At 40.7% G+C, this 27196-nt stretch overlaps 1 protein-coding gene across 2 annotated transcripts; it reads right to left on the bottom strand.

The window, feature by feature from the left end:
• Positions 1-1864: 1864 nt before the first annotated feature.
• uevld (UEV and lactate/malate dehyrogenase domains) lies at positions 1865-26339 on the bottom strand. 2 transcript variants are annotated; one of them, XM_052029105.1, is made up of 12 exons: positions 26193-26339; positions 25953-26037; positions 22117-22182; positions 20306-20469; positions 19300-19435; positions 17347-17465; positions 15237-15342; positions 14671-14841; positions 14157-14330; positions 13118-13211; positions 7533-7656; positions 1865-4248 (listed from the first exon to the last, which is right to left on the bottom strand). In XM_052029105.1, the coding sequence occupies exons 1-12, from the start codon at positions 26232-26234 to the stop codon at positions 4084-4086; spliced, it is 1446 nt and encodes a 481-aa protein (XP_051885065.1). In that variant the 5' UTR covers positions 26235-26339; the 3' UTR covers positions 1865-4083. The 2 variants fall into 2 exon arrangements, with proteins under 2 accessions (XP_051885065.1, XP_051885064.1); XM_052029104.1 differs by having other exon boundaries at positions 1873-4248; positions 26115-26339.
• Between the last annotated feature and the right edge of the window lie 857 nt (positions 26340-27196).

The raw sequence follows: 27196 nt of genomic DNA, 5'->3' as shown, positions 1-27196 counted from the left end.
GTGGAAAGCTGTGTCCTGCTTCACCAATTTTCGCAAAACAAAGGTTCTTTAGGAATATAACCCTTTGTTAACAGGCGAGAGCCTGTACTTCACTTTTCATTTAAAATTAATAATTCTATCACATTATGGTCACTCTTTCCCAAAGGATCCTGCACAACAAAATTATTAAATAATCCCTTCTCATTGCACAGTACCCAATCCAGGATAGTCAGTTTCTCAGTTGACTCCTCAATGTACTGGTATCTACTTCAGGAATTCATCCTCGACAGTATTATTGCTAAGCTGGTTTGATCAGTCTTTACATAGATTAAAGTCACCCACGATTACATGCATCCCCAAACAATTTCCTGTTTGACAGTGTCACCTATATTAACACTTCTGTTTGAAAGCCTTCTGACAACTCCCACCAACAATGTTTTCTGCCCCTTGGTATTTCTTGGCTCCACCCAAACTGATTCTACATCTTGATCTTCTGAGCCAAGAAATCCTTTCTCACCATTGCTCCGATTTCACTAACACCATCCTACCTTTCTTTAATAGGGTTCCCAGCCATGGTCACCCTGCAGCCATGTCTCTACAATAGCAATTATAAAGAATACAGTTACACCCATTAGTTAATTGTTTACCCCATTATGAATGCTTCACATATTTAGATACTGCACCTTTATATTTATCTCTTTTAACATTTTTAGGTATCTTAGCAATGTTTTGATCTGTGGTCCTATTTCTCTTATTATCATTTTTTTCTTACCTGGATCCTATTTGTTGGTACACTCTTTTGTTTGTAAGCTGTGTCCTTATCAGGTACAATTTGATTATTGACCTGTATGATCAGTATGCAAGACAAGTTTTTTTACTGTACCTCAGTGCAAGTGACAATAATAAACCAATACATTACCTCACTCATTCCTCATATACTGCTTCCTTGTTGCTTTTCTTTAGCACTCTCCATTTCTCTCCATCGGAATGTTCCCACCAGCTCCCACACCTCCACCCACCCATCCCAACAGATCTCTCTCCTCCCTATAGCAATGCCAGTGCCCCATGAATCCTTCCACACCAATCACCGAGCCACATATTCATCTCTCTGATCCAATTAACCTTGTGCCACTTTGCTTGTGGCAGAGAATATAACCTTTGTGTTTCTGCTTTTTAATTTTGTCTCTACCTACTCAATTTCCCTCAGCAGAACCTTCTTCTTCGTCCTACCTACAGCACTGGTAGGTATGTGGACTACAACAACTGGATCCTCCCCTTCCAAGTTCCTCTCCAGCATGATGAATTTTCACAATATTTGCCCATTAACCTCAGCACAGAGTTTAGGACTATAACGCAAGTACCTTCTTAACAGTGATGATTGTTAATGCAATGCCAATCAATCTGTCCCAGAAAGGATATACATATGATTCATTTAAACTCATTCCAGTACAGTCAACTATTGTTATGATTTTAAAATGTCAAATTTTGCAGTTTCATCTTGTTTCTATTGATCATTTTTTTCTTTACTTATCTGTACTTGTTTTGAGTTTAATTTTCTCCTTCTATTTCTCAATTCTTAAATCTCTGATGCTGTCAATTGGTTTTGTCATTTACCAAACTCCCATTAGCTCCGATATCAGCATTTGAGCTGGAGGGAGAGGGCAAAGGAAAACGTGTAACTAACCACACAAACCAGGGGATATTTGTTGATTCAGTACGATCTAGTCCATGCTTCATGGCCTTCCAGGACACAAAAGCTTGCTCATCCTGATATTTCAAACACTTCTCACACTCCCACATTAGCTATCATTCATTATCCCTTCAGTAACATAAAGAGCACTGGAGTCCATTCCGTGAATGAGTTTGAGACCTTGACAATTACAATGGTTTGGCCTACATTATGGTTATTTATTATATTTTATAGGTGTAGTGCTTTAAGCATTTGCCCGATTAGCTCCGATTTCTGTCTCATGATGCCGGGACAATAGGTTTGACAAAACAGGCTACCACATCACAGCTTGGACTTTAGCCACTTCTATTTAGGTACTGTTTGTTGCTCATCCAGCTTCAAACAATATGTTTACATTATTTATATTATCTCATGTCACTGTACACATATCACTGAAGGCCAACATGTAGGGGCAACAAGCATTTAGGAAGGTAAATGGTATGTTAATCTCTATTTTGGGAGGGTCTGATTACAGGAGTAAGGAAGTCTTATTGCAATTGTATTGGGTCTTGGTGAGACTGCACCTTGAATATTGTGTACACTTTTGGTCTTGTTACTTAAAAGGAGATGAACTTGTTATAGAGTGAATGCAGAGAAGGTTCTTGGAATGACGAGTGTGCCGTACAAAGAGAGATTAACTATGCTGGGACTGCACTCTTTAGCGATTTGAAGAATGAGAAGAGATCAAATAGAAACTTACAACATTTTTAAAGTGCACGACGGGTTAGATTCAGAGAGAACAGTTCCTCTGGTTAAGGGATCGAGAACCAGAAGGTACAGTTTGAGAATAAGTGGTAGGTTGCTTAGAAATGAAATCAGGAGAAATTTCTTCACTCAGACAGTGGTGAACCTTTGGAATTCTCTACCCAGATACCCAGTTGACAAAGAAAAAGATTCAAAGATGTGCTCAAAGCTTGCTTGAAGAAGTGCAAACTCCCCTCCAACTCCTGGGAACCTCTGGCCCATGAATGTCCAAAGTGGGACGGTATTTGAGAACCGAGGCCATGCAGTGGGAGCCCACAGAAGCCCCTGCATATGCAGCAGGAGCTTACGCCTCCCAAACTAACCACCTGCCTACCCTACCTGCTGCCTCCTGACACATCTACGTAAGAGTCTGCGGTTCCTCAGCCACATCAGAACCCACAAAAGTGAAGTGGAAGCAATCATCCTCGATCTCCAAGGGACTGCCTAAGAAAGAGTTAAAGGGGCAGGTTTTGAACAGCCTGTAGAATATGGAGGAAAGACATAATGAGTTGGAGCAGGTTACAGCTGGAGACTCAGTCCTGGATCAAAGGAGGAGCTTTATAAGTAAATCCAGATTAGAAAGCATGTTAAATGAGTGTCAGGAGATAGGTTGGAAGAGGCAGCAGAGGGAGAATCCAGCAGAACCCTCCTTCAACGGTGCAGCATATACCACAGCACTCCATCATTGCGTGGAAATAAGTAGGAGAAGGTAGATGTTGTCCTTTTTGTTAAGGATTGTGTGCATGGTGGGTGCAAATGGCGAGTTCAAGAAACACTTTTGCTGCCAACGTGGGAAGGACAGGTCGGTGGAGGAAGAAGTGAGAAGAGTCTTAGTTTTAGATGATCTGAATAAGGGCAAAGTATTAAAATCTGTTGGTGAGACCTGAAATTATAAAGCAATAAAGGTTGAATATGCATCATCTTTACTTCACAATGTTTCTGTAGAAGCATTGTTCCAAATTGGTTTTAGGGAGTTTTCTATTTCCCCTGGTTCAAGACTCAGTGTAGTGGATCCCAGGGCTGTTTTAGTAGTTGCCCAGGCCAAATGTTTGTTTAAAGTGCCAACAGGCTTAGGCATTACCTGCATACTGCTGAACTAGACAGATACACACAGGGCAAACGTGGTATAGCAGCATGCTTCTGAACCCATCACAGGCACAATGCTGTGCAGGTGGGTGGGGAGCTTGGGGATGGGGGGGAACCTGATTTATATATCATTGTTATAGTAAAAACAATCAAATAACCATGATAACTGCCATGTAGACTCATGCGGTGGGCATTTTGTCCTTGTGAAGATGCCAAGAAGAGAGTTGAAGTTAATAGTTAATCTATGTTCTTTGATGATGTTTAATTAAGGAATGTTGGCCAGGACACTGGAAGAACTTCCTTTTCCAGGATATTTTAAAATGCATCCAACCAGAAAATGCTAATAACAGAGCCAAGCCATGACTCTCAAGCTAAGCAGAGGCTACATGGCAGTGGTTATATAAAGTGCCCTTGGCTGTAGGTACATTAAGGACATACAGCTTCCAGTTGCAGAGTGCATGTTTCCAGGAAACTGCTGAACATTGGAAGAAGATGCAATTTCTTCAGCTTTGCCATTAATTATTTACATTTGTCCAAACAGCAGCTCAAATCTTCAGTTGCTGAAGAAAGTTTTGGAGGGTTGCTGCACTGTTCTGCAACTTTTCTTCATCTTCCTTCGACAGCTTTGGTGCACTTACATTGACCACTCCGGCCCTGGTTAGTGTACATGGCAGGCTGAGAAATACCCCACCAGTGATTCCATACCAGTCCTGTGGGAAGAATGCATGTTGGGTTAATCCTCAAAGAGTGATGAAAATAGCCAATTGCCCAACTGGGCCAAACTAAGCAATGACACCTTTCCTTTTTATCTTTTCCTCCTGCATGTGCATACACCATCATCGAGGATTCCTAACCTACAGACATATAGCTGAAAACTCTCTGGAGGGGCTACTTGTTCCTGACAACTACAAACACAGAGTCAGAATAAATACAGCTTCATGTTGTGCATTTCTTATCCCACAAGATAGGCTTGTTAATATTAATCATAAAAACAGAAGAATTAGAGAAGGCGTTCAGATAATAAACGTACCCATTTTATCTTCTGACAGCATTTTGAATGTTTTTTTTTATGTTTTTAGTTCTGCTACCTCATTCTAAACATTCATTGTGGAATTTAGAAATTATTGTGAACAATGGACCAAAGGAACAGCAGTCACTTGGACTGTTCCAACGTTCCATCAGATCAGCATGGGGTCCCTCATGACCGATACCCATCTTAACACATGTATTGCTCTCAAATTTTTAAATTTTCAATTCAGTTAACTGCAACATTTTCTGGGGAGAAAATATTTCCAGATTTCCAATATCTTTGCGTGGAGGAGAGCTTCCTGGCATTTTCCTGAATAGTCAAGTTCTAACTTCAGGGTAATGAGTGGTTCCTTGTTCTGACCTCTCACCCTTGTGCAGTTTCTATGAACCTCAGCAATTGCTTTGATTATCTCAATTAGATCATACTGTGATCTATTAAACTCAATGGAATACAATCCTATATAATCCTATACAGACTCATGCAGTATTCACAATTTAAAACTCTTAGCACATTCTGATGAATAGGTGTTGCATTCTCTTTGAGGCCTGTGTATTCTTCCTACTTGTGATGTTCAGAAATAAACAAAGTTTACTTTTCACTAATTTTAGTTGATATCTTCTCATCAGAAAGGTCTGACCTGCAAACAGCTAATGACTTAGAATTAGTGTGTAGGATACAGTTCCTCAAGTGCACTGCTGACCAACAACAAAAACTAAATTACATCTTAATGTGTGCTGTTCTCCCAGGGAACACAACGTCAGCAAGACCAAGCAATTGATTGTGACTTCAGGAAGGGGAAGTCAGGAGAACACACACCAGTCCTCATTGAGGGATCAGTGGTGGAAAGGGTGAGCAACTTCAAGTTCCTGGGCATCAACATCTCAGATGATCTATCCTGAGCCCAACACATTGATGTAATCACAAAGAAGACACACCAGCGGCTCTACTTCATGAGGAGTTTGGGGAGATTTCATACGTCACCAAAGACTCTTGCAAATTTCTACAGATGAACAATGGAGAGCATTCTGACTGGCTGCATCACCACCAGGTATGGAGGCTCCAATGTGCAGGATTGAAAGAGGCTGCAGAGGGTTGTAGACTCGGCCAGCTCCATCATGGGCACAACTCTCACCGCCACCAAGGACATCTTCAAGAGGTGGTGCCTTAAGAAGGCGGCATCCATCATTAAGGACCCTCACCACCTGGGACATGACCTCTTCACATTACTACCAGAGAGAAGGTACAGGAACCTGAAGACCCACACTCAACATTTTAGGAACAGCTTCTTCTCCTCCGCCATCAGATTTCTGAAAAGTCCATGAACCCAAAAACAGTACCTCATTATTCCTCTTTTGTACTATTTATTTATTTTTGTAACTTATGGTAACTTTTATACCTTTATGTCTTGCACTGTACTGCTGCCGCAAGACAACAAATTTCACAACATATGTCAGTGATAATAAACTTGATTCTGATTCTGAGGGAAGGAGAACAAGAAGCAACAATCTGTTGGAGGACTGATGCAGGACTTCGACCCGAACTAGTTGACAATTCCTTCCCCCACCCCCACAGGGGCTGCTCAACCCACTGAATTCCTCCAGCAGATTCTCGCTCCAGATTTCAGCATTTGCAGTCTTATGTCACCAAGGAGAAAAGGAAGACCTGCCAGCAAAGCAGCTAAAAGAAACCCCATGTCTTAGCCAGTTGTCAAAGATGAATGTTCCTCATATTCAGAAGCATTCAAAAAATATTAAACATGTTCAATTAAATTTCATTTCAAAGACTTTCTTTTAAGAAAACACAATCTATTTAAACAAACTTAAACAATTGAAACTAAATCTAAATTTCTTTGGATGACTTCAGCCATTCTCACAGCTGTTCTTATCTAAAGAAATCAGTATAAAAGCTGCGACTGTGCCATTTTCAACCAGCAGATTCCGGACCATAAGTGGTGGGAAACTGTCACAACTTCAGTCTTCATGAGGAATCCAACATCAGGACACAGCTGTGAAAACCACCACATATGCCTGCATACAACTTGTGTCGTCTGCAGTCACATGGAAATCCTGAAATCGTTGATGTTTATGTGAGGAAATGTGAACATTTCACTGCAAAATGCAAAATCCATATAATTGTTTACTTATCTTGGTATAATCCTCCTTAGTCAAGACCTTTCTAAACTACACAAACTCGTGAAGTTCTAATCTCTCCTTACAGTTCACTCATTTTACACTGGATCATCTGTTCTTCTCTGTACATTTTCCAATACATCCATGGTCATTATTTTTAAAACTATCGCGGACAAATTTGCCCACAATATTACATATCATAAACCATCAGTATATCCACTTTAAATCTGCACTACACTCTTCATGCTGAATCTTCACATTCTATTTGTTTAACTAATTCTCCAATATTTAGTCTACCTAATGAAAACTGTGAACCATTGTTGCTCTGGGTCTCTTTCCAGCTCTTATACTTGTGTTGAGTAATTTTTCCACAGGCATATGTAATATTTTACATCTCTAAATATTACAAACAAGAAGGTGCTGACTGTCCATTGAATGCTGCAGAAAACTGCACATGGATGGTGGGTGAGGGAAAGATTGGACTTTACTGCTACACCCTCTGAGGCTGAGTAACCTATAAATAGTTTGTCAAATGTTTAGAAGTAGTATTTGATTGAGGTAACAGATAGCTGCTGGATCCAGTGACACTAAAAATGAAACAAAATACTTAAGGAATATTTAAACTGGGCAACAAAAGTCACCTGGAATCCATGAATCAGCACAACCAGAGGTTCTCTCAAGCTGAATAAGTGCCATCCAGAAGTGCACAGAAGTGCACTCGAGGTGAACAGTCAGAGAGATGCCCTTCTAATCACCATCACAGCAAGAAAAGTTCATTTTTCTATATCCCTGGTTATTATGGATTGGACGTGGAACCCAACTGAGTTTCACTCACCTTCACCAGTGTGGAGACGGAATGTGAATGTCCCAGATTTCTCAAGATAGTCTCAGTTAAATCAGCCACTGACAACCCAACAGACCATGATCTTTGACTTTTCTCTTTTAATCCTTTAAAAGCCCTAGAACACAAAATAAAATATTCAAATCCATAACTTCAGTAAAATTATTGAGATGTTTTATCCCAGGTTGTGAAAGGGATACTTTCCACATTGGACTGAAAACTATTAGTAAGCCCCAGCAAGAAGTTTCTACTCATAAAATTGAGCCAGTCAAAATGGAAGTCAACATTTCGGGAAGGGTCCTGACCTGAAACGTTGACCACCTGCTTTTCTCCACAGATGCTGCCGGGCCTGCTGAGTTCCTCCAGCATCGTAGTGTTTTTCATCTAGATTTCAGCATCCTTTGTTTCTCCAATCAAAATGGAATGTCCAACACTTACTGTCCAGTTTATGTTAAGCTGGCTGATTTGAATCAGGGACACTACTGTCCACCTCAACTCCCTAAACAAACTGTGAATGGATCCCATTCAAGTGAGCGGTCTTGTCCTGAATGATGTTGAGCTTCTTAAATGCTGTTGTAAGCAAATCATCCTAACCTGGATAAGGTACTGAGCCAGGCTGGCAAAGCTCAGCCTGATCCAACCCCAAATGTTTTATCAGAATACATACCGTCAGTTCCTATCAGGTTCTAACACCATCACACATCTGCTCAGAGTTCAGAATCAGCATGTCTTGGTAAGGAAGAAGGGCAAGGATGGTAAGGTATGGGAACTGTGGATGACCCAAGAGGTCCTAAATTTAGTCAGAAAGAAAAAGGAAGCATACTTAGGGTTTAGGAAGCTGAAATCAGACTGGGTCCTTGTAGAATATAAAGACAACAGGAAAGTGCTCAAGCAGGTGATTACGAAGGCCAAAAGGGGCCACGAAATGTCCTTGGCGAACAGGATCAAGGATATTCCCAAGGCATTTTATATTTTTTAAAAAAAAGAGGATGACTATGCAGAGGGTAGGTCCACTCAAGGATAAAAGAGGGAATTTGTGCTTGGAGTCAGAGCACGTGGCTGAGGTACTAAATGAGTACTTTGTTTCGGTATTTAGTGAGGAGAAGGATTTGGAGGATAGTTAAGGCAGAGTGAAGCATGCTAATGTGCTTGGACTTTTTCAGATTAAGGAAGGTCTTCTGAAAGGTGGATAAGCCCCGAAGGTCTGATGGCATATATCCCAGAATACTGAAAGAAGCAAGTGAGGAGATTGCTGGGGCTTTGACAAGGATCTTTGTGTCCTCAGGTGTGGTCCCAGAGGAAAGGAGAATAGCAAATGTTGTGCCTTTGTTTAAGAAGGGAAATAGGAATAATCCAGGTAACTATAGGCCAGTGACCCTCACATCAGTGGTAGGGAAGCTATTGGAGAGGACACTGAGGGTTAGGATTTATGCCCATTTGGAAAGGCATGGCCAGTTTAGGGACAGTCAGCATGGCTTTGTGCAGGGCAGGTCACGCCTTACAAACTTGACCAAGTTTTTTGAGGAGATGACAAAGGAGCTTGATGACGGTATCTACATGGACTTCAGTAAGCCATTTGATAAGGTCCCCCATGGTAGGTTGATTCAGAAGATAAAGGTACATGGGATCCAGGGTGAATTGTGAGTTTGCATTCAGAACTGGCTTGCCAGAGAGGACAGAGAATAGTGGTGGAAGGCTGTTATTCTGGCTGGAGGTCAGTGACCAGTGGTGATCCGCAAGGATTGGTGCTGGGACCTCTGTTGTTTGTGATGTACATCAATGATTTGGTAGATGGGTGGATTAGCAAATTTGTGGATGACATCAAGGTTGGTACAGTTGTGGACAGTGTAAAGGACTATCAAAGAATACAGTGGGATATAGATCAGTCACAGATATGGGCAGAGAAGTGGCAGATGGAGTTTAATCCGGGCACGTGTGAAGTGTGGCACTTTGGGAGTTCAAATGAAAGAAGAAAGTTTAGTTAATGGTAGGCCCCTTAATAACATTGAGGTTTAGAGGGATCTTGGGGTCCAGGTCAATAGTTCACTGACAGTGGCTACTGAAGTGGATAAGGTAGTAAAGAAGGAGTATGGCATGCTTCCCATCAGTGATAGGGGTGTTGAGTACAAGAGTAAGGAAGTCATGCTACAGCTACAGTGGCATGCAAAAGTTTGGGCACCCCTTGTCAAAATTTCTGTAACTGTGAATAGCTAAGCAAGAAAAAGATGACCTGATTTCCAAAGGGCATAAAGTTAAAGATGACACATTTCTTTAATATTTTAAGCAAAATTACTTTTTTATTTCCATCTTTTACAGTTTCAAAATAACAAAAAAGGAAAAGGGCCCAAAGCAAAAGTTTGGGCAGCCTGCATGGTCAGTACTTAGTAACACCTCCTTTGGCAAGTATCACAGCTTGTAAATGCTTTCTGTAGCCAGCTAAGAGTCTTTCAATTCTTGTTTGGGGGATTTTCACCCATCCTTCCTTGTAAAAGGCTTCTAGTTCTGAGAGATTCTTGGGCCGTCTTGCATGCACTGCTCTTTTGAGGTCTATCCACAGATTTTCGATGATGTTTGGGTCGGGGGACTGTGAGCGCCATGGCAAAACCTTCAGCTTGTGCCTCTTGAGGTAGTCCATTGTGGATTTTGAGGTGTGTTTAGCATCGTTATCCTGTTGTAGAAGCCATCCTCTTTTCAACTTCAGCTTTTTTTTTAACAGGCTGTGTGATGTTTGCTTCCAGAATTTGCCATTATTTAATTGAATTCATTCTTCCCTCTACCAGTGAAATGTTCCCCGTGCCACTGGCTGCAACACAAACCCAAAGCATAATCGATCCACCCCCGTGCTTAACAGTTGGAGAGGTGTTCTTTTCATGAAATTCTGCACCCTTTTTTCTCCAAACTTTCCTGCATCCTCACCACAAAATTCAGCGTCAGAAGTTTGCAAAGGAACATCTAAACAAGCCTGATGCATTTTGGAAACGAGTCCTGTGGACTGATGAAGTTAAAATAGAACTTTTTGGCCACAATGAGCAAAGGTATGTTTGGAGAAAAAAAGGTGCAGAATTTCATGAAAAGAACACCTCTCCAACTGTTAAGCACGGGGGTGGATCGATCATGCTTTGGGCTTGTGTTGCAGCCAGTGGCACGGGGAACATTTCACTGGTAGAGGGAAGAATGAATTCAATTAAATACCAGCAAATTCTGGAAGCAAACATCACACCGTCTGTAAAAAACCTGAAGATGAAAAGAGGATGGCTTCTACAACAGGATAATGATGCTAAAACACACCTCAAAATCCACAATGGACTACCTCAAGAGGCACAAGCTGAAGGTTTTGCCATGGCCTTCACAGTCCCCCGACCCAAACATCATCGAAAATCTGTGGATAGACCTCAAAAGAGCAGTGCATGCAAGACGGCCCAAGAATTTCACAGAACTAGAAGCCTTTTGCAAGGAAGGATGGGTGAAAATCCCCCAAACAAGAATTGAAAGACTCTTAGCTGGCTACAGAAAGCATTTACAAGATGTGATACCTGCCAAAGCGGGTGTTACTAAGTACTGACCATGCAGGCTGCCCAAACTTTTGCTTTGGGCTCTTTTCCTTTTTTGTTATTTTGAAACTGTAAAAGATGGAAATAAAAAAGTAATCTTGCTTAAGATATTAAAGAAATGTGTCATCTTTAACTTTATGCCTTTTGGAAATCAGGTCATCTTTTACTCGCTTAGCTATTCAGAGTAACAGAAATTTTGACCAGGGGTGCCCAAACTTTTGCATGCCACTGTATGTAAAACTTTAATCAGACCGCGCTTGTAATATTGTGTGCAGTTCTGGTTGCCCCATTTTAGGAAGGATGTGGAGACTGTGGAGAGGGTGCAGAAGAGGTTTACCAGGATGCTGCCTGGATTAGAGGGTATGAGCTATAAGGAAAGGTTGAACAAACTTGGGTTGTTCTCACTGGAGTGTTTGAGGCCGTGGGAAGACCTGATAGAGAGGTTTTTAAAATTATGAGAGGCATAGATAGGGTAGACATACAGAATCTTTTCCCTTGGGTAGAAATGTCAAACACCAAAGGGCATACTTTTAAGGTTTGGGGGGGTGGGGGGGGTGGGGTTTGAGGTTCAAAGGCGACGTGAGGCGCAAGTTTTATTTACGCAGTGATAGGCGCCTGGAATGGGTTACCAGGGGTAGTAGCGGAAGCAGGCAGTTTGGTGGACTTCAAGAGGCTTTTCGATAGGCACATGAATATGAAGGGAATGGAGGGATATGGATGATACACAGGGGGAGGACAGTTAGTGTAAATTGGCATTAAGATCAGCACAATATCATGGGCCAAATGGCCTGTCCAGTGCAGTACTGATCTATGTTCTATGTCTGACTTGACCTTGAAAAGATTTTGGAATGTCACCTGCCTCAGGATACTGAGCCTGTGACCTGGTGTTGTAGCCACTGTACTTTTGTGGTTGGTCCTGTTAAATAGTGGGGAACTCGGTGACATCATGCGGAGGTGGTTATATACTTTTTTTGTTCAAGGTGGTACTTGTGTAGCATAACTGTCCCTCATCAGCCCAATTTCTGAATTTTGTCTAAATTTTGCTGCACATAGAAATGGAATTGAACAAACTGCTATCATTAATGAGTGTCCCCACTTTATGATGGAGGGAAAGCCATTAAGAAAGCTCCTGAAGGATGCTCCGGAATATAGTTAGACCTAGGACTTCTGCAATTTTCCTTTATACCCAACAATCAATGGAGAATTTCCCCTTTGGTACCCACGGTGTTCAATTTTACCAGGCTCCTTGATGCCACTCTCAGTCACATGCTGCCTGGGTGTCAAAAACAGTCAAGCACTCTCACCACCTCTGGAATTCATCTCTCATCTATGTACGGACCAAGGCTACAATATGATTTGGCACCAAGTAGTCCTGATCCTCAGTGAATAGGGTATTATAAATTAAGTGGTGTCCAATAACACTGTCAGAGGCACATTCTATCAAATGATTGAGATCCATCAAATTCTATCAAATGATGAATTCTACCAAATATCTAATAGGATAGTAATTAATTTGATTGCTTGTATCCTGTTTTTCTGAACAAAGCGTGCCTGGGTAATATTCCACATACTGGGGTAGATGCCAGAATGGGCTCCTTCTGTGCTGTAACCATACTACGATTCTGGAGAAGGGGGACGTTCTTACAGCTGCTTCCTCTTGTTATTTATCCACCAACATCCAAGAATGGGTGTGGCAGGACTGCTGAGCTTTAATTTGATCCATTAGTTGTGGGAACATTAACGAAACATTCTTTCCACGGGAGAGGCAAAGGAAAAAGTTACCAGGTTTGTCACTCCCAATCACCACCTAAAATGCTGGGAGTGGGAATCCTGTAGGTTCAGGGACAAGCTTAGCTGTGAATCCTCCAGTACAATTCTAAATGTCTAAGGCCACAAGTAGTGAGTGACCACCTGGCCTGTGAGAATGCTGACCTTCTGAGACAGAGGCAATAACATTGGAGAAGAATGTCAGAAATACCAAAATATTTTTGTGTGACTGCTGGAATTATCATCGAGCTGGGTTCCTACCTGTGTTCTAGCTGCTTGCATTTGTCATGGTCTGTGATTGTATCTGGACTGATATTCTGCCCATCGTCCCTTTCCAAGCCCTTCCACACAGACACTGAAAACCAAAGGAAAAAACCACACATTTCCAAGGATTATTGATCTCAAATATTTTATTACCCTCCATTTCAAATCAAATATCCCTAAAGTATAAAAAAAGGTTGACTTTTGAAATGAGCATACCACATTCCCAAGCAAACAGAAGATTCTAGAAGAATTCCTAACCCTTTAAGTTTCTCAGATAGATGGCCTACAGTCAGTGTACAAAACAAAGCTCTAATGAGGATCTTTCAATGGATTTACTGGGAAACAGAACTGGGATAAACAGTATGGTAAGCACCTGGATATAAAATGGTGCTGGCCTTTAAGATTATTATGTATTCAACTAGGGGAGCAGATCTCATTCCTTGCATCTAAGCTAATACGAACCCAGATTCCAACACAAAAAAAAAGAATTCCTAAATCGATGCAACAGTCCCATGATTCATACCTATCCCATTACAGCACCCAAATTATCTAAAATGTAATCAATCCCATAGATCGAATTCATGACCATGTGGGTTATAAGCGTATCTGCTGTACTTTACCATTATGTAATGGATACACTAATTCTCAGACATACTGGACAAGGTAATTAGCAGAGCTTCATCCCCACATCGACCTCCAGTCAGTTCTACAACATTACACACTATCAGACATTATGTTTGCCTGCATTATTCAATCCGTAAACTGTGATTGTTTGGATCCCACAACGAAATGAAACAGCCTGTCATTTTCATCAAGTCTGGGGTTAGAAGATACCCAATCTTTTGTTATTCAAGAGGGAAGGCAATTCATTGTGCTGACAATAGGGAAAGAATTGGGCAAAACAGCATCAAGGAGTGGGTTCAGAGAGGGGAAAATAACAACAATTACAAGGACATAAAGAACAAACTATCACTTTACCCCAATTACCTGTGATCAACCAGTATAATAAACATGCTGTGACTCATGGAACATGTACCTTCATTATCCCCATGCTCGCCAATAATCCAGGCCTCCATTCCAGCTGGTGACACTTTCAAAGATTTCCCCAGGATGAACTGGAATCGCCGAGTATCCAGGTTACAACCAGTCCCTATCACACGGTGTGAAGGAAACCCACTCAGCTTCCAGCTCACGTACGTCATCACATCAACTGACAATCCAGAGAGGAGATGTTAATCACCAAGGCAAAGTGAGACACAGCAATTCAGCCCAGCTGGCTTGTGCATCATTGGGTGTTCTGTAATGGTTAATCATATGTAAAATGCGGTATGTAGCATGTTCACCTCCAGTCCTGTGAGGTCTCCATTGCAACCACCACTCTCTGAAATTAAAATAGACTTTAACCCCACCTTCCACAATATCAGATGTATCAGAAGTCACCAGCATCAACAGTCCATAATGTACCCTTGTCCAACCACTATTGCCTTAATGAGCCCGACTGCCTTTTAAATCCCCATCCCACCTCTCAGTTACACCAATGGACTGCATACCTGGCTGGGAGGCAATAACGAGAATACAGTTGGGATTGTGTTGTACAACGTTGGGAATGATACTCCTGAACAAATCTACGTTGCTTTGCAATGCATCCAGATAGGACTCCTCGCCACCCCAGGTGTTGGCAGTGATTATCACCACATCGGAACCCACTGAATTTGCGTAATCTGGAAGAAGGGGAGAAAAGAGCCATCAGTTCAGGGAACAGTCCAGAGATCACCAGAAAAAAATCATGGGCAGCAATTCCATGCTCCATAGCCCAATGACTAGATGTGTCTCTGCTGTTAATTATGCTGCTGGGACCAAAGGAGCAAACTCTCTGCAGTATTACCACAGCTAATGAAGTGTCGATGGGAAGCAAATTTGCTGGTTTTTGAACATTTATGATGACATTTTATGAAAAGAAAATTCCCAGGGATTTTGTGAGAGAGCTTTTGAAGTAAAGAAAAGCATCAACCTATTTACACTCGATTGAGATTACATGATTGTTTCCAAGTTTATTTGATTAAACAAAAAACAAAGTCAACATTTTTCTGTATTTTCCCAATCAGATGACACGAACCTTTGCTGGTTTTGACTTTAGGCAGATGGAAGATCTCCATGTCCAATGTTGAACTCTTCATAGTACTTTCTGTGGTAGGAATAAATACTAATTTTTCCACAATATCCTAAAAAGGGAAAAAATACAAATCTGCATGATATAATTTTTTCCAATTTTCAGCCCTTCTTCTTCCATCTTCTCACTGGATGCAATCATCTGTGTTGGCAACTGTTCAGTGTCTCATCCATTCTATATGGTGAAGTCTAGATTGCAAGTTTTAGCTGATCAATGAACTGCATTATCTAGGCTGAGCTTGTTGCAGTCCTGAGATGAAATTGACACATACCTTTTCCAGTCAGAATCACTGGACAATGTTACAAATGGGAACCCAATTGATTAGCATTCCACTTCCTTGCTGCCCATGAACAGATCAAAATCTAATTCCTACTGTCTGTGGCCTACTCTAGTCTTGGACACTTCTTTTTTACCCAGTCTCTAGTCTCACATGTTGCTTGTGGCCTTATCCTGGTTACCCCAAGAACACCTTCGGCATAGCTCAGCAGTTTGAAAACCTTACTAAAACCCTGCAAATGCTGACAATCTACCTCACCTCCTGACTTCCAAAATACAACAGAGGAAAATGTTATTGGTGCAACTTTTTAATGTGCAAAGATCACGGAAAGTGCTATATGTGAGAGAACTGGCAAGAAAATTATGACTGTGTGTCTAATTTTAGCTAAATCCAACTATAAGAGCTTAACAACAATTTTCATGTTAGTAATCCTCCGTTTTCAAATCAAAAGTTGCAATTTCCAGATTCTTCAAATGAGAAACAAGATAGACTTTGATCTTTCCCATACATTACGGTCAAACTATACTATACAACATTTCATTTTTGTTATGTTTTACCATCTGTGGTTGCTAAGTTAGTCCCAACTTCAATATATCAATAAGTAATGTTTGCCAACATAGCTCACATTAAAACTCAATTAAATTTAGGTACTTATGATACAAATTAGTTTGTTCTAATCTGTTGTTTTGATCTACAAGTCTATGACAGCATGTCCTTGCATTGTTGTGGTCCTTTGATGCACGTTCCATCGACTGTGATTGATGATAAACAGCTGTATAACTACCAGATTCAGGATGAAAGATTTATCTTAACTACTGCAAATTACTCACAGCCTCTTCTACCTTACTTAAAAAGGAAAGCATATTTGAAAAATATCTAAATTCATCACCAGCACTACAATAGTAAGAGTGAAATGGTTGGTATCTGCAGTGTTTGAGGTTATATACAATAGAGGGAACCCAAAGGTTAACCCAGGCCAAGGGTGAATAATTAATGAAAATTATTGATTAATTAGTAGCTAGTTGCATTATCAGTCTCAATACACAGAAGGTCACCCTTTGGCCCTGTCCTAACAATTAAATCAGGCTCACTATAGCTTGCTCTACTGTTTAAAACTGTCAGATCTAGAAGGGCCATGAGTTTTGGTTCAGGATATCACCAAGGCTGAGAGCAAATCACTATTTTGTAAATGGTCAAGTAAATCAAATGATGAGTAGTTGGCATCCAAAATTGTACTTTAAATACACAAAGACTGTAGGATGATGGGAAGGGCAAAAGAAGTGACGGACTCCTGAGCTTAGATGTGATGAGGCAAAATAATAAACCTTGGTTTCAGCAGAGGGAAGTGGACATGTGAAGAACCAACAGAAGAAAATTCAGAGAATTTTCAGAGAATTCAGAAGCCATTACCAATTTTCAGCAAAACAGTAAAAGATAGCAATAAAGAGAACCTGGAGGGTAATAAAAATCAACTTGTATAGTCTTTACAGCATTGAAATAACTCATTCAGCCAATTAGTCCAGGTAGGAATTTATGTTCCACAAAATTTCCTCCCATCATTCTTCGTCCACCCTCAGTCTATCCTTCTTTCCAATGTGTGAGCTTGTATAGCTTCTCCTTACATGTTGCTGTGTGAAGTCCACATGGTAGGAACTTTCACATTAGGACCACTCCCTGGGTAATGAAGTTTCTCAAACTGTAAATATTATGCATCACCAGAAAAGAGGTATTCCAGAACTGATTGATTATACCCGAGCGTGGATGTATTAATTGCTTTACCTTTGCCAGAATGCTCATGGTACACGCCATTCCCAAATCACCACCTCCAAGCACTGTAACTTTGCTGAAGTGCCGGTCAGCAGCTTGTGTTTTTGGCTGAGGGCTGACATCAGAGAGACCTATATGAGATGAATAAAATGGTATCACACAGGCTTACTCTCACACAGTAAACTGTTCTCTTTTTAATGGCAATCTACTCCTTTCCCTATTTTTTTCTCATCATTTGTCAAGGTACTGACAAGTATCTCCTTTTAAATTTGTTCACAGGATAGGGAGGTCATTGGCAATGCTGGAACGTATTGTTCATCCATAATTGTCCCCGAACTGATGAGACAATTAGGAGTCAACTATTTTGGCGGGCCTAGTGTCACATATAAGGATGGTAGATTTCTTTCTTTCAAGAACATCAGTAGACCAGATGGGTAATTTCTTTTGCCTTACCAATGACCTATTCTTCATATTTAATTTTGAAAAGAAAGATATTTGGAGCTTTGCTGGTGGTGAGGTGCTTTGGTAGATCAGAACTTCATGCTGCCGCACCTCTCTACATTGATAGATGGGAATCCTGCACAGGAAGATCACCATTTTGCCAGGGCACAGTTCATCTCTAAGTCACAGCAAAGATGAAGCTGGTTTCATCATTCACTGTAATAAGTCTGCATCATCTATGTCCCATTTTAGTTTGCTTTCTGCTCCAATTTTCATTTTTACAGAAACTTCTTTCTGTTCAACTATCACATTGTCTGGTGACCTCATTCAAAGTCTTTATCATTTGCAGTGGCTAAAGGTTCAAGAGACCTTCTTGCAATTTTCACTTAGCATCTGCACTGAGATTCTTTATTCTCCATGACTTTAATCAGCATTTAAACTCCCCTCAACTTAGTCTTCTTCAATCCCCATCCTTACCCATGTTAGACATTGCTATTGCCTAGATCTCACTGTTTCCTCATCATTTCTGGATCTACTGTAAACTAATCCATACATTGAATTCTAGAATAGGTACAAGTCCAATCACCATTGTATCAAGCAAGTGTAAAATGAACTATATAGAGTTTGTTCTGATGATCATAAGGATCCACTAGACAGCTTCAGGTCCAGGCTTTCCCAGCATTCACTATGGCAGTGAAAACCTTTTCTAAAATCTGTAGGTGGCAAGAAACAAGAGATTTACTGTTCACAAACAAATGAGATCACAATTTTTAGACAGCAGATCATTATGCCTCATGCTAGGCTCCTGCACAAAGTTGACTGGACTGTTAAAATCCAGGACCCAGTCATGAAAAGATAGTAATTTATAACTCCCTTTTTGTCAAGAGTCAATGAATAATTAGAATATTCAGCTATCCTTCATTCACTGTTCAAGCAATTTTATAACCATTAGCAGAAATATCAGTTCTTAGGATGTATGCCTAGGTGAGCCAAAGTCTCAAAATGATGGCACAGGGCACTAGATAAGCTCTAATAGTTTTGCAGTGGACAACTCTGGTCATCAAACTTTCAAAGGGAGCTGTTAGGCATTTGTGATGGCACCGAGGAATGCAACTAAAGTGATAGTGGGAATTGAATAACTAAGGTTCTTGGATAGCATAAGGAGTTTTACACTGGAGAAATAAAGATTACCAAAAATCTTAATAAGTTTTCAATATTCCAAGCGATGTGCACAAAGAGGAATACCAATAAATGGCTTGCCAAAACATAGGGAACATGGGCTTACACTAAGACCAGCAGGATTAGAATTTTACTACTCCATGCAGAGTTCAATAAGCATACACAATCCATTGCCCAAGAGCTAAGAGGAGCAAGATGCTATTGAGAAATTTCAGGAAATGAGTAAGTATTCTTGAGAAAGAAGTGAATGAGTGTTATATAAGAGAGTCTTGCAACCAGATATATTGATGTCTTCCATTTCTATGTTAATGCCCAAATGGAAGTTCTAAGTTAAAATTCACAAACCTGAAGAAAAATTGGCCATAATGGTGTTGAGCTCTGTCAAGCATGGTCCATCAGCAGAGGACTTCATGTACAAAGGTGTTACTTCCTCAAACTTTGCGATCATTTCATTTAGCAAACCAATGATATCCGTCGTTGGCTAAAGTGTGAAAATTCAATTAGTGCACATTTAAAAAAAAACAAAGAAGCTACTTTTCTCTCCTATTTTTCCTTTCTAGATCAGGTCACATATTGTGTGCCAGAGAAATGGTAACCAGCACTGTCACAAGGAAAAAGGCCAGACCCATCTGCTGCCAGTTACCTTTCAGTCAATCAGTGGTAAGATGGAGTTATGAGAGCTTGGCATTATTCACTATTTAGTGATCAATCTTCTCGGTAAACACCTCAGACAACCAGTCAAATTAAGAATTACCCCACTATGAATCCATGGCATCAGTCTCCATCTTACCCTATCCAAGGTGGGAGGGGTCGTCAGAATGGGACATATGCATAACTGCTGCCAACCCTTAGATATCAAGATGAACTCTTAACCTCTCAATCTACCTTATCGTGGCTTTTTCACCTTATTTGTTTTCCTGCACTGCACTTTTTCTGTCACTGTAGCACTACATTCTGCATTCTGTTATTGCTTTTCTCCTTGTACTACCTCAACATGCTTATGTGTGGAATGATCTGTATGGATGGCATGCAAAACAAAGTTTTTCACTGTACCTCAGTACATGTGACAAAAATAAACCAATGACTTGTACACATTCCTCAGATCCTGCAGATCAATAGCAATTGTAACCTCCCCTCCAAAACAAAGACATTCCCAAATTGCGACTAAAAGTTCCACACTCTGCCATCATCCCTGAATTCTGTCATGTGTCACCAAATCTGAAGACTAACAGCACAAGGTACACCTGTCTCCCTAGTTTTCATTGACAGACTTGTCTTGTGCTAGTTTCCTAGTTGTACTGCTCCTTCTCGTGACAAAGCCAGAATGATGGTGGGGATTTTGACTTCTTACATGACTCCAGTGCTGCAGGTACGGTAAATAGATGCGTCCTTGCATGTCCACATGCTTTCCCACACGTATAACCATCTTTGACGTTGGTCTCAGGAAACACAAAGGGGGACCAAAGGGATGAGAGTCAAGAATCCATATTCGAATAGGAATGTTATAGGAAGATCCTAGACAATCAAGGAAAGGAAATCAGACCTGAGATTTATATCTCATTTTCATATTTTCATAACAGTCCATCTAACAATGATACCTGGAAACCAGGATAACCAAGTGGATTAAACAGGAGTTTCAAATGACAAAAAGCTACAATAATTGGTTATCTCATACTAGTAATAACAACAATTAATAACAGCAAAGAAAAAATATTAAATTATTTCAGGATAAATAAGATCCTTCTACACCAAAAGCCCATAAAGGCAGAGCTGAGTAATGCTTGGTCTGGGCCATGCAACCAAATATCCACTGAATTTTGGAATGACCAGGAATGAATTTTACTCAAATCCCAGAAATGATTACTGTGGAACTTTCCACTTTCTCCCACCAACTGTAAGAGACCTGTGTCAACTATTACTTTGTTCCAGTCTTTTTTTTCTGTCAATTTCATAGCAATCAGATGGAAAATGGAAATTTTCTTTCAGAGAATCTTCCCTGGCTTGGATACCTTCTCTACAGTTCAAGCATTCTGGCTCATAGCTCCACCAATGGTTCACTGACTGATGGTTGAGTTTACAATATTGTGTCAATCACATCTCAGTTATGTCTGTGGCACCTGTAGGCAGCAAGTTCAACCCAGGACTAGGTTTACATCTCAGAGTCAGGAGTTCAGCAATGTTTACTATTCATAATTTCAGGTCTTGTGGATCAATAAAAATTACTCATAGTGACCATCATGCTTTACCGAAATGCAAGGGAAATGCTAGAGAGTTGATGTGCTCAAGAATAACATCCAGTTAAATGCACACTTAGGGTAAGATAGAATAAAATCAGTTGGAATGAAACAGTTGGTGCAACTCAAGCAAGGCAAACCTCAGGTGTTTTTGACCCTAAATAATATAGAATCACAGGCAATACTGGAAATATCCGGCACCTCCTGTATCCTGTGAATCTGATTGGAATTGGATTTTCCACAATAATTTTAAGTAAGAAGTGTATCTTGAGTTGGCACTTAAGAAAAGCTACCATATGATCACCGTTTGGATTGTGGTAGGTAATCAACATTACAAAAACTGAAAGGATAAAGACTCACCCCTTCAGTTGTATAGCAACTTAAAGGATAACAACATCTTGCACCTGAATGAATAATCTGTGTTGAAATTATCTGGGGGAAATTTAGACGCATATTTCATGTGATCTAAGCCAGCGTTTCTGAATGTGCTAAATATGATTCAATAGCTCGGTAATTCACCCCTCCTCTCACCACAGTACAATGCTCAAACGAGAATTTAGGATTTCAATAAACATGTTGGCCATTTCAATTTTTTTTATTATTATAACTTCAAAATACGATAAAACACTGAGTGCAGAAATCTGGAAAAAAGTAATAGTTGATTCAGATCTCTTAATGTCAGTGGGAGAAACAAGAGGTGATGTATAAAGCCAATGGTGCATGACTGGTAATACACAGCTTAATTGATATTTTTCCTTCAGTATAATCTACGACATGCTTCGTACCAATAACAGATTGTGAAGCACTAACGATCCCCAGCTGATGGACTAAGGCTGACCTTAGTTTTGGACTCCTGTTTTTAACATGGAGGAGAACCTCAATATCCAGCAAGAACATTTCCCTTCTCTGATATGGAGAAAGGACTTACCCTGATAGCGAATCGGGATGGTTCCAATGAGGTTCAGCAAATCCTTCTGGGAGCCATCGCTGAAAGCTGTAATTTAAACACAAGTCTTGTTAGTCCTGTCAATCTGCAAGAATCTTACAATTTTAAGATGTAAAATATTTTAGTTGAGAGTGCAGAGTGTCTCATTCTATGCTTTCACTGCAAAGCTTTGCTTCTTATTCACAAACACGATGTACGTTTTCTTTCTGAATCTACACTGTCTTTTACTTTCTTTAAGCCCAATTTCTTTCTCTCCTCTACTATGTAGTCCTGCAAGACTGCATACTTTGGCACAGTTGGGAGGATTATCATCTCCAGGCACAGTCATATCTCATTCCATTACTTAAGAGGTGGAATCTTTAAGATGTGACTATTAAAGTCGGGGTCCCCATTTGCTCTCCTTGTTGAATGTACTCAATCCCATTACATTATTTTTAAAAACAGAAAGGTATCATCCTTATTGTCCAGGGCACAAGTTTAGAGCTGTGTTTAGAATTCCAGGGTAGCTAAAATTAGTTGTTATCCTTTTAATTTTTACAGTAGTGATTTGTTACCACAATCCAAATAGTTAATCTGGTGATTATAACATTGCAGGTCATATTTTCTGCCATATTTCCTACACTACAATGGTAACTATACCTCAAAAAGTACTGTGAAGTGTTTTATTGGCTGTGAAACACACTAAATAAATACAAGTCTTTCATTTTTGTTCTATATTCTCTGGTAACCATATAAACTTTGTCAATGAAAAACAATGGATGCTGGCAGACTATGTCACTGCAGATAGCTTCACATTTGTACAAGATCCTGTCCTTAGCTATCATCTATTGCACAACCCTGAATGCCCTTGGAAAGGTGGTGGTGTGCCATTCTTGTGAAGGCGTTCACAGGATGCTGAAGGGTAAGGGTTTAGACCCAGCAATAAAGAAGGATAGCAATATATGCGAGTGATGGTGCTCTCATGTGCAAACTACCTTTGTCCTTCTTTCTGAAAGAGGTTGTTGGTTGTAACGTTGGAGGAGCCTGCATAAAGTAGCTGCAATTCTATGGTACGATTGTGGTAGAGAAAATAAATGTTTTGGTGGTGGGAGGGATTGTCAATCAAGATTGTTGCTTTGACTTGCATGGTGTCAACTTCTGAACGCTGCTGGAACTGCCATCTCCAGGAAATGGAGTGAATTTCATTAAGATCCTGATTCGTTCCGTAAATGGTGGAAAAGCTTCGGTGTGTCAGAAAGTCAATTGCAAGACACCCAGCCTCTGACCTGCTCATGCAGACGCAGTACTTGTGTGGCTGATCCCGCTGAGTTTCTGACCAATGGTGACACCTCAAGGCATTGACGGTGGGAGGTGATGATGGTAATGCTTCTGAACATCAACTGTGACTATCATTGGAGATGGTCATTGCTTGGCACCTTTGCGGCATTAATGGATATAATGTCTTTCTCGGACTTGCTGCACATAGGTATGGACTTTTCATTTTCTAAGAAGTTGCAAATGGAATTAAACTTTGTGCAATCAAGAGCAGATATCCCCACTTTTAACCATCTGATGCATGGACAGTCATTGATGAAGACGCTGAAGATGGTCAGGCCTAGGACACTGCCCTAAGGGACTCCTGCGGTGCAGGGCTGGGATGATTGACCTCCAATAACCATAATCACTTACTGCCAAAATGCTGAGATCACACGTTGATTATTGTTACCTCTCTTGATGAAACAGTTCTGAGATGTCACATAAGCACCAATTTCTCTTTCTTTCAGATTAGCCATCATTGGGTAGTCAAACCAGTTGCTGTACTCTTATCATCGAGGTACATTGTGAGCAACAGGGAACCCAACCACCCTGTGGCAGCCCACTCATTACAGCCTCCCAACCTGAAGGTGACCCATTTATTCCAACTGCTTTCTGTCCATTATATCCAACAGGATATGCAGGGTAATATGTCCAACATATTACCCTGCATACCACGTACTCCAATTTTATTTACTGATCTCATGTTACACGTTATAGAAGATCTTCAGTCCAAATTCACCACATCCACTAGTTTGTCCTTTTCTATTCTTCTAGCACAATCAAGACCCCTTTTATCACCTTACTGATGAATAGGCTGCTGGGCCAGTAATCAGCCACAACGCTTTTCATGGAAATTGTGTTGGTAGTTGCCAGGTTATGAAAATCAAAACAAAAAGATGGCAGATGCAGGAAATCTTAAATAAGAAAAGAAAATGCTGGAAATACTCAGGCAGCATCTGTGGAAAGAGAAATAGTTAACATTTCAGGTCTGGGAAACATACTCCACCACAGTCAGGATATTGTTAACACCCATTCTGATGAAGGGTCTTAAACCTAAAATGTTAAGTCTGTTTGTCTTTATGTAGATGATGCCTGACTGCTGAGTGTTTCCAGAGTTTTCTGTTTTTATTGTCAAGCCCACAGCCTTTGCTGTGTGTTCTGATTTCTTGTTATGTAAGGATTGGCTGAAGGCAGCCTTCTGCGATGTATTCAAGGAGGAAGGAAAGGTGGATCACCCACTTGGCATTTCTGGCTGGAGGTGGTTGCAGATAGTTCAGTGTTGGCTCCTGCTTTACTTTCAACTACACAAATCATTTATTCAGTATGCTAATCAAAAACATTTTGGAGTTATCTAGGTGATAAAGACATGAATATGGCATTAGCTTGAACCACAATCAATAATAAGGAAACTTGAATATAATTTCAGTTCTGTAGCCTTTTTAAGCATGAACAAATATAGTCGCTACCTTTAGGAAAGACATTCGAGCAGTCCTCTTACAGGAAGAACCTGGTAGGAAGCTGCTATACACGATCTTGGTGGAACAATAGAGAGTCACGTCTGCAATGAGGCACAATCTACATACGACAGCAAGGTGAATAGTCTCCGATTTAGAGTTAAGTAACCTTCTGAGCAAACAACCCTGGGTTTTACCATCTGGCATTCTATTGGCAATCAATCAAAAGACATTGGGACCAGTCTCTATGGTTTAATGTTTGTTGGTCTTGAAGCTTTATTTTCTAATATATAGAGAAGCTCAAAGCTCAAAGCTCAAGTAGAGAAATTGTTTAATTAAGGCACTGCAGCCAGGATTAACTGCACGTCAGAACACAACTTTATCACAAACACCACTCAGGTGAGAATTGTGCTTTGTCTAGAATAACATTGCTTGGAATACTTTACATGACTTTATTCTTGTATCAAGTACTCAACTCTTGACATCAGTTTGCATCCTAGAAAAGCAAAGAAGAACAAAAGTTTTCTCCAGTTATCCAAGTCCAGAAACTATAGATTAGATTAGTTTATTGTCATACAAACCCGGGGGCAATGAAATTCCTTGTTCACATGAAGCTCACAGAGTAAACAGTATACATGGTAATAATAAAAACAACAATAATTATAACAACGAGCGTAAAACATCAGAATGGTGCAAAGAAATAGCCACACAGAACCATTGCTTCAAAACTGAGTTCTAGAACTTGGGCTCCTGCTCTTCATTGCCTAAAACATTCTGTCCTTCCTCGAACCATTTATTGTAATACTTCAACCTGGTCGTTCTTCCTCATTTAGATGTATACATGTGCCAGCGTCCAATTCAACTACAGCAAAAGGCAAAACTTATTCTTGCCCGACATTCATGAATACACTTTTCAGAAAGAAATCAGTGAATAATGATCAGTAATGGAAATCCCCAAATTATTTTTCTTTCCCTCAGCCTAAATGTACGGGCAGTAGCTGTTTTTAATCACAAACTTACATAGAACACAGACCATAATCAGAGGAATAAAACAACTGGAAAGCTTACTGTATGTGTCCAGTGATGATTTAAGATCAGGGAATTTTTGGTGCATATTCTTCAGTTCCTTGATAGTCAGATCCCGGAATTTATACTGAAAAAGAGATGTTCAGTGAAAATCTGGCTAAAATGTGTATGTGCGCCTGCGCGCATTCTTTCTCTCTCACTCACACACATCAGACGCACAAATCGCAGTCGGTCTCCGGATCTCCATCTCGGTCGCGCTGGCTCTCCCTGTGACTCTCTCACCTTCCCCAGCTGTCTCTTTAGTATCTCTTCATTAAACTCCATGACCTCAACAAGATTTCAACCTATTTCCCTCTTGTTCCCGCCACTTCCGGCTCCGACTTCTCATCACGGTCAGGACAAGCCGTCGGCCGGACCAGGGCTAGCAGGGCGGAGCTTTGGCGTTGGATTGGGGGCGGGCGGAGCCCATTCCTGGGGCGGGGCTGTGGACATGCCCAGCCAATCCGTGGTGCTGTAAGTGGAACATGGGCGGGCCGACCGGCCCTCCGTGACTGTAATGCAGACTGTCCTTTCAGTGATCCACTTACCAGAATCTTCACCGAGTTTTCTTAGTGTCCTGTGCAACCAGGAGCTCCCGAAGTATTGAGCCATTGTTTGTCAATAGTTGTCTCCTTCTTTGGTGCGGCATTTGAAATATAGCAAACACAACTGGTTGCAGGAGAAAGGGATCACAAGTGCGTTTGATGGATACATGGCGTTAACCATCAGTTCAATGAGTTTGTAACTTCTGAAGAGCTTTAGGCGCACATGTGGAGTTAGAGCGCCACATGACTAATTGAGCATTTCCAATGGCCTACATTGGGAAAGAAGGAAGGAAATGATCTTTGAGTAGCAACTGTGGGGATGTAACTTGGGATGAGCAGCAAACTATTCAACGTGATATATACTCGCTAGTATTGCCTGGAGTGATCCAGAGGTAACAAGTTCAGGGTGACACTAACTTTCACTTCTATGTGCATGGCTGGATCTCTACCTCCAGAAAGCAACAGATTCCCATCACTGCTGATCCAAAATATTAGCCCCCAAGTGTACTTTTCTTTAGAAAGGAGGAGGCAGGAGCATGGCTGCTGAAAAGCCCAGGGGAATTGGCTGCTGGCCAGAACCCTTGCGCACTGTTCTTTCAGGTACCTCTGACAAATCATTGTTGCTTTTGAGGTACCTCCTTTCATCCCCTCCCTCGTTCATGTTGGAGGCCCAATGTAGAGGTGGCTAACGAATACAAAGTG

This window comes from Pristis pectinata, chromosome 14 (genome assembly GCF_009764475.1).
Source record: "Pristis pectinata isolate sPriPec2 chromosome 14, sPriPec2.1.pri, whole genome shotgun sequence".
In the NCBI taxonomy this organism is placed as follows: Eukaryota; Metazoa; Chordata; class Chondrichthyes; order Rhinopristiformes; family Pristidae; genus Pristis; species Pristis pectinata.
This window is presented reverse-complemented; position numbering and strand designations above follow the sequence as displayed.

Bases quoted from the DNA above. Each gene is read 5' to 3' on its own strand.
- uevld (XM_052029104.1), bottom strand. From the start codon at position 26,234: ATGGAGTTTAATGAAGAGATACTAAAGAGACAGCTGGGGAAGGTGAGA. The intron at 14,331-14,670 runs GTATGCAGTCCA...CTGGATTGTCAG, and splicing joins CGTTATTGCCTCCCAGCCAG to TTGATGTGATGACGTACGTG. The intron at 4,249-7,532 runs GTGAGTGAAACT...TTCTTCCCACAG, and splicing joins CCGTCTCCACACTGGTGAAG to GACTGGTATGGAATCACTGG.